General features: G+C 49.6%; 1 protein-coding gene across 3 annotated transcripts in view; it reads right to left on the minus strand.

Annotated features, from left to right (window-relative positions):
• Positions 1-21822, minus strand: part of DHX40 (DEAH-box helicase 40) — a 418899-nt gene that overhangs the window by 61489 nt on the left and 335588 nt on the right. For all 3 annotated transcript variants that reach the window (XM_078679838.1, XM_078679839.1, XM_078679840.1), the window contains exon 15: positions 13215-13309. In XM_078679838.1, the coding sequence (XP_078535964.1) occupies positions 13215-13309 (95 nt within the window). The remainder of the gene's footprint in view (positions 1-13214; positions 13310-21822) is intronic.

Genomic DNA, 21822 nt, shown 5'->3' on the forward strand with positions numbered 1-21822 from the left:
GCTATTACAGGAGACACATATGTTGGGAACGAAGGTCCTGAGTTTACAACGGTTTGGATATACCCAGGTGTTCCATGCAGGCTTTACTAGGGGATCTAGGGGGGTGGCCATCCTCATTCATCGAAGACTATCCTATACTCACGAACGCCATTGGCTCGACCCTCAGGGTCGTTATGTGTTTGTTAAAGGTATGATTGGCATGGAACCTGTGGTGTTTGGCAGTGTGTATGCTCCCCCGCCTCTACAATGGTCCTTGGCGGAGCGCCTGTTTGAATTGTGGGCTGAGATCCCGGACTGCTTGGCTGTGATAGGAGGCGACTGGAACGATGTGGTGGATGTAGGTCTGGACAGGCAGAGAGTGCAAGGAGCCGCAGTGGCAACCTCCCCTACACGTCTGAAGGCAATGATTGATGGGATGGGCTGGGCGGATGTTTGGAGACATTTGCATGTCAGGAAGCGTGAATACACGTATGTATCAGCAGTGCATGGCTCCTTCTCCCGGCTGGACTGTGTGTTTGTACCTGGGGCCTTCCTAGATAGGGTGAAGCAGGCCGCGATTCAGCCTTGAGGGCTGTCTGACCACTCCCCGGTCGTGGTACGGATCGAGCTGCGCAAGTCACGCCAGCCATTCCGGTGGCGCATGTCTTCGTGGCATCTCCAACAGGCAGATTATACGTCGCACATGCGTGGAGCAATAGCCCATTACTGGCAGGAAAACTTGACTGAGGGTGTAGATAGCGTGACGGTCTGGGAGGCCATGAAGCCCACGCTGAGAGGTGTAGATATCGCCTGGTGTGTTGCAGCCCATCGAAAGCGTCAGGAGGCCACGGTGGCAGCTGCGGCTAGGGTAGGAGTATTGGAGAATCGGTGTCGGGAGGACAATGGCGCTGTAGCGTTAAGACTGCTTCTGCAGGCGCAGCAATCCTATGCTTCAGTCCTACTGGACGAGGCTCGACAAGCCTGGCTGGCCACACGGAGCAGGGTTTACCAATGGGGCGACAAGTCCTGCACCATGCTCCACCGGTTGTGTCAACAAACTCTACAGCCGATCACTCTTCCGGGCCTCACGGACGGAGAGGGGATTGCCATGACAGATCCTGCTGCCCTTGCGGCGAGCTTTGCTGGCTACTATGCGGTGGAATACGCCCCAAGGGACAGTCTCCCACCGGAGGCAATTGACAAATTCATAGCCGACCTCCCCCCTCGAGCGATTTCGGATGAGGCCAGGACGGCCCTAGACCTTCCCCTGACAGCGGAGGAACTGGGCGATGCACTGGGACAATTAAACTCTGGTAAGGTGCCCGGACCGAGCGGATTTCCCAGTGAATTCTACAAGAAGTTTCACTTGCAGCTGGGACCACACTATCGGCGGGCTCTGGAAGCAGCGCGAGAATGCGGTAGCTTGCCGGTAGACTGGCGTCAGGCTGAGTTTGTGGTATTCCAGAAACCAGGCAGGCCCCCCGACAGGCACGAGTCGTATCGCCCAATCTCTCTCATTAACTTTGAAGCCAAATTGTTGGCTAAAGCGTTGGCGAACCGTCTCCTCCCGTATATAGTGGACTTGGTCCACCCGGATCAAGCGGGCTTTATGCCGGGTAGAGCGACGAGGCATAATATCAGACGTGCACAAGTGGCGGTGGATGCGATGGGGGCGACTGGGGAGCGGGCGGCACTCCTGCTTGCAGACATTGACAGAGCGTTTGACTCTGTCAGCTGGACTTACCTTTTTGCTCTTTTACCGCGCCTCAATCTGGGTCCGGTTTTTATCTCCTACGTCAGACTGCTATACACGGACATCACCGCCTCAGTGCGTATTTCGGGAGCCATATCGGAAAGGTTTCCGGTTGCTAGGGGGCCCCCGCAGGGGTGCCCCCTGTCCCCGTACCTCTTTGCGCTGATCATGGAGCCCCTGGCTGCGTGGGTGCGCATTGATGCGCAGCTTCGTGGCTTTGTATGGGGAGCGGGACTCTCAGACAGGATCGCGCTTTATGCGGATGATGTCCTTTTCTTTTTGACAGACCTTGATCGTTCAGGCCCTCGAATCTTGGAAATACTGCGCATTTTTGGTGACATCTCGGGACTCTACCTCAACCCGCGCAAATCGACTCTTTGGGTGCTCGGGGGACGGTCCGAGGTGTCTCCTTGGGCCTTGGATCTGCAAGTAGCGATTGGTGGACTGAAATATCTGGGAGTTTTCCTGTCGGAGTCTGCTGCAATTGCATGGGAGCGTAACATACAGCCGATATGGGACAAGGTTCAATCGGACGTCAAAACGTGGTCGCGTATGCCTCTTAACATTTATGGCAGATCGGCCATTTTCAAGATGGTAGCCCTTCCTAGACTATTATACCAACTGCAAAACCATCCACACAGAGTGGACCCGCAAGTCAAGTCAAGTCAAGTCATACAATTTATATAGCGCACTACATACCCAGAGGGTTTCAAGGCGCTTAGGAAGGGGAGGAGGATTATATGTCAAATATCCACGTTTTAAGCTGCTTTCTGAACGCTAGGTGATTCTGGGTGAGGCGAAGGTAAGCGGGGAGTGAGTTCCATGTTTTGGCAGCCAGGTAAGAGAAGGATCTGCCTCCCATGGTGGTCTTGTTGATGTGGGGTACAGTGGCGAAGGCTTGGTTGGAGGATCGAAGTAGGCGGGGGGGGGAGTAGAAGGACAGTCGGGAGTTGAGGCAGTCTGGTCCGATGTCGTAGAGTGATTTGTGTGCGTGGGTGAGCAGTCGGAAAGTAATCCTCTTATTGACGGGTAGCCAGTGGAGATCTTTAAGGTGACCAGAGATGTGTTCGTTGCGTGGGATGTCTAATATGAGCCTGGCTGAGGCGTTTTGGATTCGTTGTAGTTTCTTCTGGAGTTTGGCGGTGGTGCCTGCGTAGAGGGTGTTTCCGTAGTCCAGTCGGCTCGTGACCAGAGCGTGGGTGACTGTTTTCCTTGTTTCGGTGGGGATCCAGCGAAATGTTTTTCTGAGCATGCGAAGAATGTTGAAGCAGGAGGAGGATACGGCGCTGACTTGTCTGTTCATTGATAGTGAGGAATCCAGGATGACGCCAAGGTTTCGTGCGTGGTCTGTCGGGATGGGTGCATTTCCGAGGGCTTCCGGCCACCAGGAGTCGTCCCAAGCAGAGGGGGATTTACCTAAGATGAGGACTTCTGTTTTGTCTGAGTTCAGTTTCAGTCGGCTTTGTTTCATCCATTCGGCGACTTCTTTCATTCCTTCGTGAAGGTTAGTTTTGGCGGTGCTGGGGTCTTTTGTGAGAGATAGGATCAGTTGAGTGTCGTCCGCGTAGGAGATGATGTTGAGGTTGTGTTGGCGGGCGATGGCCGCGAGGGGGCTCATGTATACGTTGAAGAGGGTGGGACTGAGTGAGGATCCTTGTGGTACGCCGCAGATGATTTCAGAGGCCTCTGAATTGAATGGTGGGAGGCGGACTCTCTGGGTTCTTCCGGTGAGGAACGAGGTGATCCATTCCAGTGCCTTTCCTTGGATTCCGATGTTTCTGAGGCGATGTAAAAGGGTGCTGTGGCAGACTGTGTCGAAGGCTGCAGAAAGATCGAGGAGGATGAGGGCGACTGTCTCCATTGTCCAGTAGAGTACGGATGTCATCTGTTGCTGCGATGAGGGCGGTCTCAGTGCTGTGTTTGGCTCGGAATCCAGATTGTGAGGGGTCGAGTGAATTGTTGGCTTCGAGGAAGGCGGCGAGTTGGTTGTTGACAGCTTTCTCGATGACTTTGGCCGGGAATGGAAGAAGCGAGATGGGGCGGTAGTTTTTGAGTTCGGTGGGGTCTGCTGTTGGTTTTTTCAGAAGGGCGGTGAGTTCAGCGTGTTTCCAATCTTCTGGGAAGGTAGCGGAATTGAAGGAGCAGTTGATGACGTCTCGGAGGTGCGGAGCTATGACGAAGTCTGCTTTGTTGAAGATGTGGTGAGGGCATGGGTCTGTGGGGGATCCAGAGTGGATGGAATTCATCAGGCGGATGGTGTCCTCCGTGGAGATGGGGTTCCAGGCGTTAAGGGTGTTAACGGGGGGAAGATGGTCGGCTGATGGTAGGGTGGGTTGGTTTCCGGGTTGGTTGTCAAAGCTGTTGTGGATGTCAGCAATCTTGTTGTGGAAGAAAGAGGCTAGGGAATCGCAGAGGGTTTGAGAGGGGGAGATGTCGTTGGAGTTGGCCGAGGGGTTGGAAAATTCCTTGACGATGTTGAAAAGTTCCTTGCTATTGTGGGCGTTGTTGTCAAGTCGATCTTTGAATGCTGTTTTCTTGGCTTTTCGGATCAGTTGGTGGTGAGTGCGGATGGCGCTTTTGAAGGCGTCCTTGTTGCTGGTGGATGGGTCTTTTTTCCAGGCCTTTTCAAGGGAGCGGCACAGTTTCTTGGACTGGTTCCGTCGTGTGAATTCAGTGCTAGGTCGGTTTTTATGGGCTGGGGGCGCTTCGAGAGTGGCACTGCGGACTTGCTTTTTATCCACGTACTGCGGAGGTCTCGCGACGTCGGACATCTTGTCCTACTACCAAGCCTCCAAATTGTTGGTCCTAAACGAGTGGTGGTACGGTGGGCATGGCGATCCGGCGTACGCCCTGGAGCATTTTCTGATGGGAGATGCCACGCTTCATACACTCTTGTATTCGGCCGGGCAGCGGAAGACACTGCCGAGGGCTACTCAAGTAGTCTTCCTGATTTGGAGACAGGTACTGCGTCGCATGGGCTGGTGGGGTCGACTGACGGCCGAAACTCCACTTTGGAACAACGGACAGCTCCCTGCGTTGGCTTCGCTGCGGGGGTTTGGTGGCTGGGACTCCATAGGGATCTCGTCACTTGGCCATGTCCTTACCGGGACTACCCTCAAATCCTTTCAAACTCTTAGCACTGAATTTGACATGCCCCAGACCCAATTTTTTCGATACCTACAGCTCCGCCATGCTCTTGCGCCGAGTCTGGTAGGGCTGGACCGGCTTCCGGAGTTTAGCCCCGTGGAAGCTAAGATTTTCATGGGAGATCTGGGGGATAAAAAAGTCTCCAAAATCTACCAGACGCTGGTCACCCACTGCTCCTCTTCCCTTCTGTCGTTGAAGGCCTCCTGGGAGGTGGATGTTGGTCCGTTGGATGAGGATGACTGGAGGGAGGCACTAGAGTCCCCCAGGGGGGCGGCGATAGCAGTGAGATTACGGTTCATACAGTTTAAGTACCTGTATCGGGCCTATTACACCAGAGAGAGACTGTGGAAGGCCGGCCTTATTGCTACCCCAGACTGCCTGCGTTGCGGGACTGAGAGAGGCACGTTGGTGCATACTGTGTGGTCGTGTGTGGGCCTGGCCCGGTTCTGGAATGGGGTGTGGGATTGCCTGTCGGAGGTGCTGGGATGGGATCTCCCTCGTACGCCCAGATTGGGTCTACTTCATATCCTAGATCAAGTAGGTGGTAACATCTATAAGCTTCATCTCCTTCTGCTGGGCCTCGTTGTGGCCAAGAGGGATCTGCCGAGGGCATGGAAGAGTGACCACGCTCCCCCACTTGGCGCCTGGAGGGCGGGCTTAGATTTCCTTATGGGGCTAGAATTGCCAGTGTTTGAGGCCAGGGGTTGCCCCCGGAAACATTATAAGATCTGGAAGCGGTGGGCAGACTACAGAGACCTAACCTTGGAGCCTCCCATTGACATGGATGATGGACTGTCTGCTGATAGAGACCTTGGGGCCTAGGTGGCTCCAAGACGCCAGTTTTTGCTTTAATCAGTATACTGCAGCTGATTGTGATCACGTGCATAGGGTTAGGGCGGGATAAGGGGTGGGTAGTGGGGAATTTTGGGGTTGTTGGGGGGGGACAAAGGTGTGGGAGGGGGGCCAGTTAAACGCTTAAGCTATGCATGTCTTCTATTGTGTGTAAATAACTGACGTGTTCTCCTGTTTTTGGAGGATTGTACCTATGATCTGCTTAAACTTCTAATAAACACGGTTGTGAAAATACATCATACTACGAAGCGAAAAATACATAAAAAGGAACTAACTTTGTCCATCCCTACTTTAACATCAACTGCTGCAAATGTAGCAATCTACAAAATGTCATGTATGAGCCAATGACTAAGAGGAATGCCCTATGGCCCCTTTCTGTATAATGCATATTGTATTTTGTGTTGTATAGTGTGTTTTGTTGCTTGCTGTGACATCAGGTTCCTGCCAACAGAATGGCACAAATTATGTATTTTACGGTACTATCTTCAAATAATTTTACTGAAAAGCCATCAGTTTACAGGAAGTTATCAAGTGCACTCAAAAGATTTTCCCATAGATTCACGGCGTGGGAAGAACGCCTGATCCTCTACAGGGCTGTATGGGGTGGAGGTGGGTGTTGGGGGAATCAGAATGATGTGTGGATTGCACAGACACGAACATGCGTCACATCATACGAAAACACTTCATTGGCTGTCAGTCGTGTCGAGAAGCGAATCATGTTAAAAATACACTTGGCGCAGCACAGCAAGCTCTTCACAGGAAACGAACAATAAACCCCCAAGACACAATTACGAGACACGCACCAAGCAGGCAGCTGCGTTCGACCGAACAGATTAATGTTACAGTGTCAGGGTCGGGTGGGGGGAGGAGCCCCCCTCCTGAGCTGCCCAGCGCTGGAAGGATCTCCCATTGTCGATTAAAGAGATCACCCCTCACTCTTAATTTCGTTCTCGGCTGAAAAGCCATCTTCCCTCCCAATGTGTCTCGTGACCTTTTTCTTCTGCCGACTCCCTTGTAAGCGCCAGGAAGCCTTAGCCAAAACTATTGAGAAAGATTCTGGCAAAACAGTGTTTTTCTGTACGGTTTCTAGACAGTTGAAGACCCATACATTTTACAGGTATTTCAAAATAATTCAGGTATGCAACTTGACATAATCTCCAATCATCTTTAAATATGTGGCATATTTTTTCACTTTTACCTTCGGTCCACTTTTATTTTTGCATCTTATCTGTTCGAATTAATGTGCTGGTCAATACAATGGTACTGATAAACTTCTTGGAAGTGCCAGGTTGGCAAAATAAAAAGGACCATATATCGCACATAGCTCACAGATTTAGACACTAAGCTATTACTGTGACAGGATACGCCTCTCATAAGCTCAAGCCACAAAGAGAGGGAATAAGAATAAATAATGCCATCAAAACCTATATTTATAAAGATAATGAAATGCTTCCACTTGAATTATGACACAACAGCAATATATGAAACAGCCATATACATTGCCAAGGAAACCAATAGCAATAAAGCTCCCTAACTCTGAATCAATTATCACTCAAAGATCAACTTTATAAATATATTACAGAAATGAAATAGACTACTTATGCCTACACCAGCTTGCCATTTTCGAAAAATGCATCTGTTTTAAACTTTAATACACACTTTTACTGTCTGCCAAACACATATTTCACTCGAAACCCACTTTTATTTTTTCTGAAAACAAATTTAACTCCGTGATATAAATGTTCTTTTTTCCGGTATATACACAGTCAGAACCCCTTTCAGAGGGCACGCATGGGCTACTGCGCCCAACCATGGTGGTTGAGACCTTTCACTCCGGGTGTCCCAGGGTCCACCCTACTATGGATCTTAAGCAACTGAGACAAGTATCCCTTCTGCACTGGACTCTCATTGGTAGCTGCGGATTAGCAGTCAATGGTTCCCTCTGGTGGAGTGGGAGCTGGGGGTATGACTATGGGGATTTGGGGGGAGGAAGTGTAGGTACAGATTAGCGAACATGATTTATAACTCGAAGTGCAAACAGCATTGTCAATAACTCAATATCCAGTCAAATACTTGCTTTTATAATAAAAATAAGTATTTTATTTCTAACTATACTCATGCAAATGAATAACAGCATTCAGTAGCAACAACACAATTCCCTTGAGGTCCCTGTCCCACCCTCTTTCTTCTAAAGTGGTAACGAAATTCTCCATTCACTGGTGGCCACATCCAGTTAATGCGTACTACTAGGCCGTACTCAAGAGCTCCCCTTTGACTCGTTCATAATTAATCATAAGTGTCTTTGGGGCCACAGCACCCTCAGCAGAGAGGCCCCTGGGGGCCCACAGGCCCAGTTCAAGTCTTACCCGCACCCGCAGCTCTGAAGTGTTCAGTGTTGTGGCGAGTGTGTAGCGTGCGCTCAAGAGTGGTTGTATGTGATTTCAAAGAAAAACAATTACATGGAGTGCTATTACTGAGAAACAATTTCCTCTAAACTGTTTAATGGAAATTTTCAGAATGAATGGGGTTTACCTTTTTGTACAAATCAATTAATAGAAAGTCTTTTTAGTGGAATTTGGCTTTAGAATGCATATTTATGTATAAATACAATTTTTGCAGGCCTTCATTTTAGAAAACTTTTTTGTCTGAGATATTTATTTCAATGCTTTATTTCAGGGGATATTATTTGATATGTATATAGTCTACATTGTCAGACAATTACTTCCAATGCTTTTAATTCTCTGAGCCATCACCACCCGTAAGCAACATCCATCGCTGACACCTTACAACCCCAAAATACCATCAATCCCAGCCGCCTTAAACCCCTCACCACACCTAAATAACACTCATCCCTGAATTCTAAAAGCCCTTTCTACCCCTAACCCACCCATCTCATACCCCTTAAAACAACCCAGCACACCCAAACTCAATCCTTCCTTGAACTCTAAAAAACCCTTACCAGCCATCCATGACCCATAAGAACTCATCGCCCTAAACTACTCATCCGTAAACAGTAAAACCCCTTTTAACATCTAAACTCCACCCATTCCCGAATCCTTAAAACCCCTCACTATCCGAAACTCCATCCTATCCTGAACACTAACAACTCTTCATCACACCTGCCGCTACCCATAATTCAACCTTATAAACACTCACCAGCCCTGAACTCCGCCCATACATGAACCCTCAAACCATCCCTGAAGCCTAAAAACACCTCACACACCTAAACACCACTCAGTGAACCCTAAAAAGTCCTCACCACCCCTGCACTCCACCCATCTCTGAACCCTAAAACCCCCATTCTATGCCCCAACGCTAATTATTCCTGACCTCTAAGAACCTCCTCATCACCCTAAACATATTCCATACTTGAGCCGCAAAACCCCAACGTAGTCCTAGACTCTACCTAAGTTTAATATAATTTTGGATTTTCTTTAAAATTATCTTTACTTTAAAATGGAAATTGTTTCCTTTAATTTTAGATTTCTTTGTATTTCCTTAAAATTGGGTTTCCATGATTTGGTTTCCTCCAATGTAGTTTATATGTTTTAGTTTTTCTATTAATTCACCTGCTACCCTCGAGAGTTTTGATCTTGTTCGGGAACTCAGGCTGCTTGCGGTACAAGGGACAGCACTCGATAGGCGCAGGTTCTTTTGTCGAGCGGCTCATCAGATCGGAGATGCTCCCAGCCTGCAAAAGATGCAGTAAGTCAATCTCCCCCACACCGAGGGGGAGGTGGGGTTTCCGGTCCTTCAGTTGCTGTCTGCAGCCAAGTGAAGGTGCAAAGTCATCCGCAGCATCTTCTACCCTCCTCAGGGCTCAGTCAGGAGCAGTACTCTTGCTGTGCAGGCTGAACGCAGCCCTCAGTCTTTCTTGTGGAACAGCCCTCAGCTTCTTGGCTTGGCAACACTGGTACTGGCTTCCCCTCCTGGAATACGGGGTTGCCGAAGTACTTTACAAATCGAGCACAGACTCCTCCATTACAATTGCCTACAAGAGTTATGAGTCTCAGCGCTCTAGCTTCAGTAACTTAAAATGTTCCCCACTCTGGTATATGGGGTCTGCACATGGGGTTACAGGCAGGCTTAGCAAGTCCCGCACTGGGCATAGTACATGACTCAGACCACGGCTGCTTTCTCCTAGCATACGGGGGGGTGGTTGCCAACACTGAGCATGGGCAACGACCCGATCAGTACCCAGCCATTCCTCACATCTCACTTGATAGGACACCCAATGGACTTCGCTTCCACCAATGCTCTCCTCTTCTTCGCAGGGCACACTGGTCTTGGCAAGTACGCAAGCACAGGTGCTGCAGGCTCGAGGGCAGATAGTCTTGGTTTCCTATGGTGATCTCACCCAGCAGGGAGACTAGCAGGCCTAAGCCCCCAGTCCTGGTCACAGGCAGAAGTGGTGCAAAGCTTCTCCTTCTCACACAGCCCATTCGTCTAGCTGCTTGGCAGATGACACATTTTGTGGTCTCAACCTCCCCTTCTTATCGTCCTTTTCCAGGCACCAAAGGTGATTTACGGTTTGAGTCTCTGAGGTTTTGGCTTCTGCTTATTTTGAAGTGTGCATTTTACCTATCTTCTTCCCTCTTGAAAGGCTGTCTTCCACAGTAGGAAAGACTTCGAAGTTGATAAGACTCACAGCACAGCTCATGGGAGTGACTGGAGTTCACACCTGGATGTGAGCCACAGTGATATGTGCATCACATTCTCTCATGCATACACATACACTAATCCTCCATGTAGTGCATAGTACTGCTGTACCCTCGTACTGTACCCTTCCAAGACACGCATACTTCCAGCACAGTCAGTACTCTTGCGCTGCGCGGCACTCCACATCCACCGGATGTAGGCCATGGGTGAGTAAAGCACACGCAGCAGAACTTTAAAAAAGTGAATGAGCCTGTCGGCCTCACTCTATGACAGAGGGTACAAAAGGAACTGTTAACTCCTACTGATCAATAAACGGTATGCTGCCACCACCGAGCTCGTGCTGCTTAACTCTTGGTGAAGGCGACAGTCTTCCACCACTATGAGGGAAATGCTTTGTGCGCCCCTCCCAGTCCAACAAGACCTCAATCTGTGAGACAGGCATATGTCATGACACACATGCATTATCCATGCTTGCCTATGACAACAAAAAACAGCATTAGAGATCCACACAATAGAACAGTTGGGCACTTAGGGCAGTGGTACAAGTGTTCTACCATGCAGAGGACTTTTCCATCCCAACATGCACCAACCCCCCAAATAAGGGCTGCATAATTGTCTGTAAAATACTCTTGGATTTTTATTAACTACAAGTTTGATTGCTCAAATGTCAGCTTAACTTAATTAAATACTTGCATTCTTCTCACAGACAAATTCTGCCTAATGGGACCAGAATTCTGGAGCAATACTTCTCTATATTTAGTCATCGGACCACATCACTGCAACAGTGTGCCTCTTCTGTGTTCCAGCTGGACAGACTACTTTTCAAGGCCCTCTAAAATGCACAATGCACTTTATCCTGGAAAAGACCTACTTATCAACCAAAACACCAGACCTCTGAACACTTTGCTCAAAATCCAAGAGGGCTCAACTCATATGTTCAACTTTCTGCATCCAAACTGGACATCTTATTTCCATAAAGGCTTATTCTGGGCCATCAAGATATAGATGTTTGCTAACACAGATCCTCATCACCAACACAAACGGGCAGGAGCTCTGAACCTGTCAAGTGCATCCAGGCAAAAGTACACAACACATGACAATTCCTACAAATTCTGATACAATTCAAGAACATATTTCACCATCACCTTTTAGTTGCACCCACTGCACCACAAAAGTACTAGGTCTCTTCCCTAACACACTATACCTACAACTAAGCAGAGCGTCTTCTCTGCAGCAATATCACACACACAATTTATTTATTTAGATTTGTAAAAGGAACAAATACAAGAAGGGGTGTCTTGGCAATGGAACAAAAGGCACACACTCATGCATACTTTTGAAAGGACAAATGCTGGCATGGGGGAGGAGGAAGGAGAAAAGCATAACAGCCACTCTCTTCCACTACAGTTAGGTCGCCCCAGTATGAAAGGGTACTGAGAAAGAAAAGCTTGCTAACCAAAAAAAGAGAACCATAAATAAAAAAAGAAGTAAAGTTAGGTAACATACAAAGTGTCAAGCGTGTTGAGTAACAAAAAGAAATATTTCAATAAATGACACAGTCTCCTTGATGTCCGTCCTTGTTGGAGTAAGACCTGATCTCAATGCCTCTATCAAAATTATCTCCATCACATCTATCTGTCAGAGTGGTCAAGTATATTCAACATGACAAAACACTTTTTCAGTTGATGCTCAACAACACCCTGGGGTCTACATAGGGGTCAAACCAATCAACAACCTTCTCAACCACACATGCATGCACCAACAACATTTCAAGGCAGCACTAGTGGTAAACATAGAACAGACATGACAAAAGTATTTATCACTATCACATGTCCACCTAAAGCAACCAGACCATTATCATTCAAACAAGAATAAACACACCAGTGATGGCCACTATTATGCCAATAATGCCAAAATATGCCAAGTATGGCCACCTTATGCCAGAACAACTACTATGTAATGATGGTCACCATCATGCAAAGTCTGCAAACATTATGCCAGAGTGCAATTTACTCCATTTGTGGTCAAAATTATACCAGGGATATCAGCCGCTGTATCCGAGATGGCCATCATTATGGCAGGGATAGGCAACATAATACTAAGAATGCACACAATTTGTCATGGATGCTCAATGCACTGCATGTTCACTATTATGCCATTGAGAGACATTATATCAGTGATGACAATACAGGTACCTGACATGACCATTGCTGTGCTAGGGTTATCAAGCATAATTTCAAAGATGCCTACATTATGCAAGGGTGAGAACTAAAAATGGCACAATAAGTCACAAACATGCTATCCTGGCTACTACTCCAGGAACTCTTCCCCGCAAACTAGCAGTCACCTTTGGTAACTATGGTCTTTTCCCCTGACTCAATGCATGACTGTCCGCTATGTTTTGGCTTGTCTCATTCCAGCAGAGTTGGGGAGCTTTCAGAGCCGACAGAGCCCAAGCAGCATGGCAAGGCAGTAAGCATTCACAAAGCTTAGGAGCCCAGGGAACATTTAGGCACCAGCAGCCAGGTAAGCAGCTGTAGGCAGGGCACAGGGACCGACTGTGGGGCTACTGTGCACAATGAAGCACGCAAGTGGGGCTGCTGTTCACAGTGGGGCATGCATATGGCAGCGAGGGAAGAGATAGGCATTGTTCCCCACAGATCCCACCTCATCCTCTACTTAGCTGAGGGATCCTATGGCTCTGCCTACGGGGGTGAGGGGAAGGAGGAGGGAGTCTGGACTTGGGGGCTGCCAGCTGGAAGTCGGGGGGGGGGGTTATGAAAGCTAGTGACTAATCTTGGAAGATGGGTTTTTACCCTCTTACCTTTTGGCCACGTTGCTAAAATAGCCAGCACAAAGACACCTTCTCAGCATCTCGCTTCTAGGTCCTTCGCATTTCTCCCTCGGGAAGTCTTTCATCTGTAGAAGCAAAGAAACAAGCAATACTCATGTTTAATGACTAGGAGCACTCTCCTACCAGAGATACCTTGTATCCCTTGACCATGACTGGTAGGTCGCTCCCCTCCCGCTGCAGCTCCACTTGCTCCCTGAGTGTCTCTGTGCCTTTTGCTCCTCTGTGCCCCGCTGCTCACTTGCCTTCTGTGACCCGTTCTTGTGTGCCTTTTGCTCCTCTGTGCCCCGCTGCCCACTTGCCTTCTGTGACCCGTTCTTGTGTCTTTGCTCCTCTGTGCCCCGCTGCCCACTTGCCTTCCGTGCCCCCTGTTGTGCCTGCTCGCGCCTCTCCTGTTCCCGCCGCTGCATCCCCTGCGGCTCCGCCCCCGCGCCCATTCGCTCCCCCCTGCAACCCGCCTCCCGCCTGCTCCTCCCTCCCACCTCCCCTTAAATTGCTGGCCACTGTGCGGCCGCGCCGCTGGTGGGCCAAAGGCGGGCCTAAAGCAAGCCCGTCTGCGCCCGTCCGCACCTGGCCCGTCCCCAGCATCAGAACCCCTGGCCCCCGTACCAGCCATGAAGACCGCCTCCGATACGACGCCAGCACCCTCATCGCTCTCAACCCAGGACGAACCCCCACCTGCTGCAGGGCCACCTCGAAGCGCACCCACAGTCCCTTCGCCTGCCAGAACTGCAGCTTCTCCTGCATCGAAGACGCAGAGGCACCCGCCACGTCAAAACACAACCAGCTCCGATGCATCCTGATCAACACCTACTCGACACCGCATCTCCAGACGTCGCCTTCCAGACCGAGACCTGGATGAACGAAGCCTCTTCTCCAGACATCGCCATAGCCATCCCCGACGGATACAAGATCACCCGCAGAGACTGCACCAACGGAGTCGGAGGAGGAATCGCCATTTGAATTTAATTTGAATTTAAAAGCATTTGTACAGCGCTCGTTTACCAGGCGGTTTCATGGCGCTAGTGGGGGACAGTGGGTGGCAGCAACAAGAGGAGGCTAAGTCCGGTAGGCTTGCGCGAAGAGGAAGGTTTTGAGGTTCTTCCGAAATAGAAGGTAGGAAGGAGAAGTGCGCAGGGTAGCAGGGAGGGAGTTCCAGAAGGTGGGAGCCAAGACAGCAAAACTCGATCCGCCCGCTTTCTGTTTTTTAAAACGAGGAATGGCAAGGAGGGCCGAGTAAGTGGAGCGAAGTTCTCTGCCAGGATGATAAGACTTGATGGCAGAACAGATTAATTCGGGAGCAGTGCCCGATCTGGCCTGATAAGTGAGGCAGCCAAGTTTAAAGAGGGCGCGCTCTTTTATTGGGAGCCAGTGTAGTGTTTTGAGCAGTGGGGTGGCCCGATGGTATTTGGGCAGGCCGTGGATCAGGCGAGCCGCCTGGTTCTGCACCAGTTGCAAACGACGGATCGCGTAGGCAGGGGCCCCATTATAGACTATGTTACCGTAGTCTATACGAGACAATACCATGGCCAATACGATTACTTTTAAGGCAGAGGAAGAAAAAAAACGGGAAACTTTCCTAATGATTCTAAGGGAGAAAAAACAAGAGGAAACCACGGAACTAACTTGTGAATGGACGGTGAGTTGAGAATTGAGGAAAATCCCCAGGGTTTTTACTTTGGGCACAGGGAGTGGGGGAGCACCAAGGGAAGGGGGCCAAAAGGAAGGGGACCATGGACTGCAACCACCTCCGGTCAGAACCAGCTCGGTCTTGTCCGGGTTGAGTTTGAGGTGGTTGCAGTTCATCCAATCATGAATGAACGTCATTACTGTCTGGACGTTCAGAGCAGACGAAGATGAGTGGGATAGATTGAAGATTAGCTGGAGGTCATCCGCGTAATTAAACACGGTGACCTCCAGCTGCTGTAACATAAAAATGAGGGGGAAGATATAAAGGTTAAACAGAAGGGGGGAAAGTGATGAGCCCTGGGGGACCCCGCACTCTACCTTGCGGGAGGCCGCAGCGTATCCAGCCAAACGGACCGCTTGAGTTCTCCCAGCGAGAAAAGACTCAAGCCATGAAAAGGCCAAGCCTGCTATGCCTGCCGCCCTGACACGGTGGAGAAGGATGGAATGGTCCACCGTGTCAAAAGCGGCGGACAGGTCTAAGAGTATCAGGGCTTGCGGAAGGTTGGTGTCAATGCCTTCACGCAATTTGTCCATTACTGAGATTACCACTTTCTCTGTAGAGTGCATGGGGCGAAAGCCAGCTTGACAAGGGGAGAGGCAATGATTTGCCTCGATATGAGTGGTTAAGGTAGTGGTGATATGGGTTTCGAGGACTTTTGCAAGGTAAGGTAAAAGTGAAATGGGGCGGTAACTGGAGGGGGAAGATGAGTCGGCGTCCGTTTTTTTTAGGATTGGTATAACAATCGCCGATTTGTGTAAGCTGGGGACAGACCCGAGTGTGAGTGAGTCATTAAGAAGGGTCAGGGGAGGCGTAGGACATGTTGAGTAAATTTCTTTGAGGATACGAGCAGGAGCGAAGTCCAGGGGGGAGCCAGATTTGACCCGATGAAGAAGAGGGAGGAGAGTGTCATTAGTTAATAGTGGAAAGTTGGTTAGCTTGACGGTAGTGATGGGTGGGGACGGGGTGACAAAAGTGGGGGAAGGCAAGGGGATGTTGAGTTTGATTTTGACCACTTTATCTATAAAGAACTCATTGAGCGAGTTGCAGAGGAGCTGGGAAGGGGGGATGGTGACCGTGGCTCTACTGGATGATGCTAGTTCGTGGACGGTGGAAAAAATTTCCTTTGATTGGGACTCGGCTGTCATTATCCTGTTGGTGTAATATTCGGTTTTTGCTTCGAGGATGCCCTTTTTGTAGGTTTGTAAGACAGACAAGTAAGTTGCCTTTTGTGCGGGATTGTAAGAATTTCTCCAAACTCGCTCGGCCCTTCTTGCAGCTAGTTTCATTACCTTAAGGTCCGGTGTAAACCAGCGATTAGCTGCGTGGGCCCGTTTGACTGTGAGCCGCCTTAAGGGAGCGAATTCGTCGCCCGCCGCAGTAAGCCAGTGGTTAATAGCGGCCAGCTGAGAAGTAGCTGAGAGGCCAGATAGATCAGGGTTGGTTTTGGCCAGGGCTGAGCAGAGAGAGGGCATGTCTGTTTTGCCCCATTTCCGAACCCAGATGTTTTTGGGAAGCGGAGGTTTGACCGTGGGTGCCAGGGCAAGGGAAAGCGTGATAATAGAATGGTCCGACCACGAACATGGAGATATGGTGGGGGGTGTAGATGGAACGTTCAGTGACCAGATTTGGTCAAGTGTATGACCATGTATGTGGGTGGAGCTATGAATCAGTGGCAGAAAGTTTAGACTGTTCATAAGACTGGTAAACTCCTTTGATTGGGGACTTTCGGCGGGGTCATTAGGCCAGAAGTTGAGGTCCCCTAGGACCAATACCGAAGAGTTATTGATTACCAGGGTAGCCAGGAGGGTCTGGATATTGGTAAGAAATGAGGGGGTGGGTTGGGGGGGACGATAGATTAGGACAAAAGTGAGGGGGGCCAGGTGGGAGGTAGAGCAAGCTACCAGGTGGTCCACATCAGGGATAGGAGGGGATGGGAGAACTTGAAAATTGAGGTCAGTACGAGCTATTAGGGCCACTCCTCCGCCCCGCTTGCCTTCTGGGCGATCCGCTCGAATGGCGGAGTATGACGATGGTAAGGCGGCAAGCACGTTGGGCAGGGAGTCGGTCTTGAACCAGGTCTCAGTTAAAAATAAGAGATCTGGTTCATGGGAGTCGAGGTAGTTAAATAGGTCGTATTGATAGTTGACTGCAGACCTAGTGTTCAGGAGGGCAGCCGAAGTGTTAAACAGAGGAACAGGAGGGCCAGGGGGTGGGAGGGGAATAGAAGAGGATAAGAGAGGTAGTGAAGCTTGGTGTGATACAATCCCGGGGGGGGGGAGTGAGGTGGGGGGATGTATAGGCCAAGAAATTGAAGATAGGTCGAAGTGGAAAGGTCAATAGAACCAGGGGCCCAGTGCTGACATAGCTGGGAAGGTGAATACGTGATAAAACCGGCAGCATCTCGTGCCCCTAGCCCCGGTCGGCCGCAGACGGGCGCAGACGGGCTTAACTCCGGCGCGCCTCCGTCGCGCCCGCTGCGCTCGTCCGCTGCGCTGACGCATAGTGGACGTTTAAATAGGTTGATGACGAGGGTGGGCGGAGTCAGCAGGGCGGGTTGGGAGGGTTTTTTAAAAAAAAAGTAGCGTCCACCGCTTGTAGTCAGCGGGACTAAGAAGAAGCTGGGCTGCTTGTCGTCAGCAGAGGAAGCAGGCAAGTTTTAAAATTAAATTCCAAATGCCACCCACGAGCGAGCCCTCTGCCACAGGGCTGCTCGAGTACACTGGAAAAAAGGGGGCTGAGCCTAAATAGGCTGATGACGAGGGTGGGCGGAGTCAGCAGGGCGGGTTAGGAGGTTTTTTTTTAAAAAAGTAGCGTCCACCGCTCGTAGTCAGCGGGACTAAGAAGAAGCTGGGCTGCTTGTCGTCAGCAGAGGAAGCAGGCAAGTTTTAAAATTACATTCCAAATGCCACCCACGAGCGAGCCCTCTGCCACAGGGCTGCTCGAGTACCATCATCCACAAGAAGACCATCAGGGTCTCAACAAACACCGACGATACTCTCAGCACCGCCGAAAACATGCACTTCCAGATCCACATGGACCCCAAGACCACCCTAAGAGGCACCGTCGTCTACAGACCACCCGGACCCCGACCACAATTCTGCGACACATGCACTAACCTCCACCGTCTACATCCTCCTCGGAGACCAAAACTTCCATCTGGAGAACAACAACGACAGTAACTCCTCCACCCTGATAGACAACCTCGCCAACCTCGGACTGGAACAGCTCATCACGACGCCGACCCACTTCGCCGGACACGCACTCGACGCCATCTTCTCCTCTAGCCCACACGTCTCCTTCAGCCACGTCTCCAAACCCACCTGGACTGACCACCACTGCATCCACTTCACCTTCCGGAAACCTGTCGCACATCACCACACTCTACAGATCCCCCGTCGCCGCTGGGGCAAAATCACCGAAGTACAACTACAGACAAACCTTGCCCTCAACTCACCACCAACCCCTCCAACCCCGATGATGGTGCGCACACCCTCAGACAATGGACGTGCTAACACCTTAGCCCCGCTGAAAAACAAACCCTCAAAGACACCAGCAAGAGAGCAAACTGGTTCACCCCGGACTCCTAGCGTCAAAGCGCACCTGCCGGAAGTTAGAGAACATATGGCACAGCGAGAAGTCGCCGGGCAGCAGTGCAGCCCACAAAGACGCCAGCCGCAACCACCACCACCTCATTCGGACCGCCAAGAGGACCTCCTTCAAAGACCGCCTCGACAACAACGCACACAACAGCAAGGAGCTTTTCAACGTCATGAAGGAACTCTCCAACCCCAGCTCCAACGCCAACGGCATCCCGCCATCGCAAGCCCTGTGCGACTCCCTCGCCACCTTCTTCCACCGCAAGATCGCCGACATCCATGATCGCTTCAACCCCGTACGACCCTAACAGGCCCCTACACGCCGGAACCACCACACCCCACCGACTATGATCCCCTGACTACCTGGGCCAACGTGAGCATCGACGACACAATCAAGACCATGGGCACAATCCACTCCGGATTGCCGTCTGACCCTTTTCCACACCACATCTTCAACAAAGCCGGCAGCTCTATCGCACCCCTCCTACGCAACATCATCAACCGCGACCTGCCCTGAAAGCTGGAAACATGCCGAGATCAACGCCCTACTGAAGAAACCAAAGGCGGACCCGAGCGAACTGAAAAACTTCTGGCCCATCTCCCTGCTTCCGGTCCCAGCTAAGGTCATCGAGAAGATAGTCAACATCCAGCTCACCCGCTACCTCGAAGACAAGAGCATCCTGGACCCCTCCCAGTCAGGATTCCGCAGCAACCACAGCACTGAGACCGCCCTCATCGCCGTCACAGACGACATCAGGATCCTACTGGACAACGGCGAGACGGAGGCCCTCATCCTGCTGGACCTCTCCTCCGCCTTCGACACCGTCTGCCACCGCACACTACGCACACGACTCCACAACGCAGGGATCCGAGACAAGGCCCTGGACTGGACCTCCTACTTCCTCTCCGGCAGAACCCAGAGAGTCCGCCTCCCCCCGTTACGATCCGAAGCCTCCGAGATCATCAGACTACAAAGAATCCCGAATGCCTCTGCATGCCTGATCCTCGACGTCCCGCGACATCAACCCCACCTGAGGCACCTGCATTGGCTCCCTGTCAACAAAAGAATCTCCTTTAAGCTTCTGATCCAGGCACAGAAGGCCCTCCACAAGGCCCAGCCTATCTCAACAGTCGACTCTCTTTCCACGTACCTAACAGGAAACTCCGCTCCGCAGACCTCTCCCTGGCTACTGTCCCACGCATCCATAGAACCATAGCCGGAGGCAAATCCTTTTCCCACCGCGCCGCCAAGACCTGAAACACCCTCCCCCTCATCCTACGACAAACCGAAGACCTTCTAACCTTCAGGAGACAACTCAAGACCTGTCTGTTCGACCAGTAGCAACAGCACCCCCCTCTCCCCACCTTCAGTGCCCTGAAACCCTTGCGGGTACGTAGTGAGCTTTACAAATTATTTGATTGATTGATTGATAGAGGCAATGAGGAGCACTCTGGTCACTGACAACTTGGTACATACCTACCTGCTTATTTCCACAGCAACACCTAAAAGAGGCAAAGTATTCATTTACATGAACACATTCTTCGAATTTTTCTGCACATCCAACAGTATTCATGCCAGTCAATGAGTATAATATATTGAAACCTATTGAACCCTCAATGCTGATGCACATACACATGCGTGTGCACATCAGTTGAAGTATAGCCAAGTTGTGAGGTTCTGAATGTATAGAGAGAGATGAGATTAGTGGAGTTGGTCGGGCAGGACAATTTTGTGAGCATAAGGAGCCAAAGGGCCTTTCCCAAAATATACAGAAATGTTTTTTCTGTTTCGGTATTAAAGAATGCATAGATGCATAATGAGTTAGATCAATACATATAATCACTGGAGAAAAAGGCAGAAAAACATAAGCGACTGGGTAAAGAGCAATGCGTTTCCTCCATAATGGAGCCCCTTTAAAAGAATTGTTAATTCCTTTTTAGATCGAGCTTGGGCAGCACATGTGCTGCTCTCCGAGGCATGCTGTATTGATGGAAGGACTTGTAGCTCCGCCCAAATTATTCACTGGCTTGTGTCACTGTCCACTATAAACTGTGGCTGTTGAATGGTCAAAAGGCTTAGTAGTACCTCCTTAGTTCCCCCTTGTCTCATTTTGTAACCTCCCATGGAGACACCCCCTGGTAAGTGTGTTGTCACTCGGTAGGCTATAATTACAGCCTCCGTGCACTTTTTTCTCAAATAGCTTTGTCCTGCCTGCTGTTCCAGGCAGAACATGCTCTCGCCTAACGCTTTTTAAAAAATACTATAGCACGCATTTGCAATGCAATAGGTCTCACATTTGCAAGAGTTTAAGAAATTGGCACGGTAAATGACAATGCATTTTATTTATCTGTTTTGAAAACAACACGTAAATAAAAGGCATTGTCATTTACAATGCCAATAGTTTAAACTCTTGTAAATGCGAGACCTATTTCATTGCAAACGCTTGTTTTCTTTTCTCTTCTGTGCTCTATTAACATGCTAAATCCAGCCTCTTTCAGGGATATTTGAAACACTGATATTGTATATAAAGAGTCAAAATATCAGAATTAGGGAAACCCTGCGAGTTTGCAGATTTGCAAGTAGTCATTTATTGTATTGTGTTTATTTAATGTTTTGTAAACAGTGAACCCCACCCACACGGGTTTCAGAGCGCTGTACAGAGACGGCGTGAAACAAAAGGCATAGTCAACTAAGCTTTGAAAATGATAGCATAACACCATTTAAGTCCAAGGCTCCAGTCCAATTTTTATTGTTTTGTCTGGTAGTAAATTGTTGAAATGACTCTAGGCGGGGAAAGGCTATGTTTCCGTAAGCCAGTGAGTTCAGACGGAAGAGAACCATACTGTCAATTGCCAGTCTCAAATCCTGGTGGGAGCTTCTTGAGTTTGAGTTCTTGAGTTTGTAGAGGTGGTGCCTAGCAGCAGTAGCTATAAAGTGGATGTAACTTTTAAGTTTACAGTTTGAGACACGCAGGAAACCCAGGGACAAATAATTTCAAGGATGTGAACCTCAAACAAATACCCAAATCTACAGAAACAAGTGCACATAAAAAAATACCATATTTATGAAATATTTTCTCAATTCACAACAAAAATTGAAATTATAATTTTAATAGGAAGGTTGAAGCTTTTCACAATGTGGGTAAAAGACAAAGTTACATGCTATGCAACACGTATCACTTTGAAATGTTTGCCTTTAATGTACCCTCTCTTTTATTTTAACGACTTTATTTAAACATTTGAAACTATTAAATGGCCATAATAACTTGTGTAGAGCGTGTGATTGGATAGATAT

This window comes from Lissotriton helveticus, chromosome 3_1, assembly GCF_964261635.1.
Source record: "Lissotriton helveticus chromosome 3_1, aLisHel1.1, whole genome shotgun sequence".
Taxonomy (NCBI): domain Eukaryota; kingdom Metazoa; phylum Chordata; class Amphibia; order Caudata; family Salamandridae; genus Lissotriton; species Lissotriton helveticus.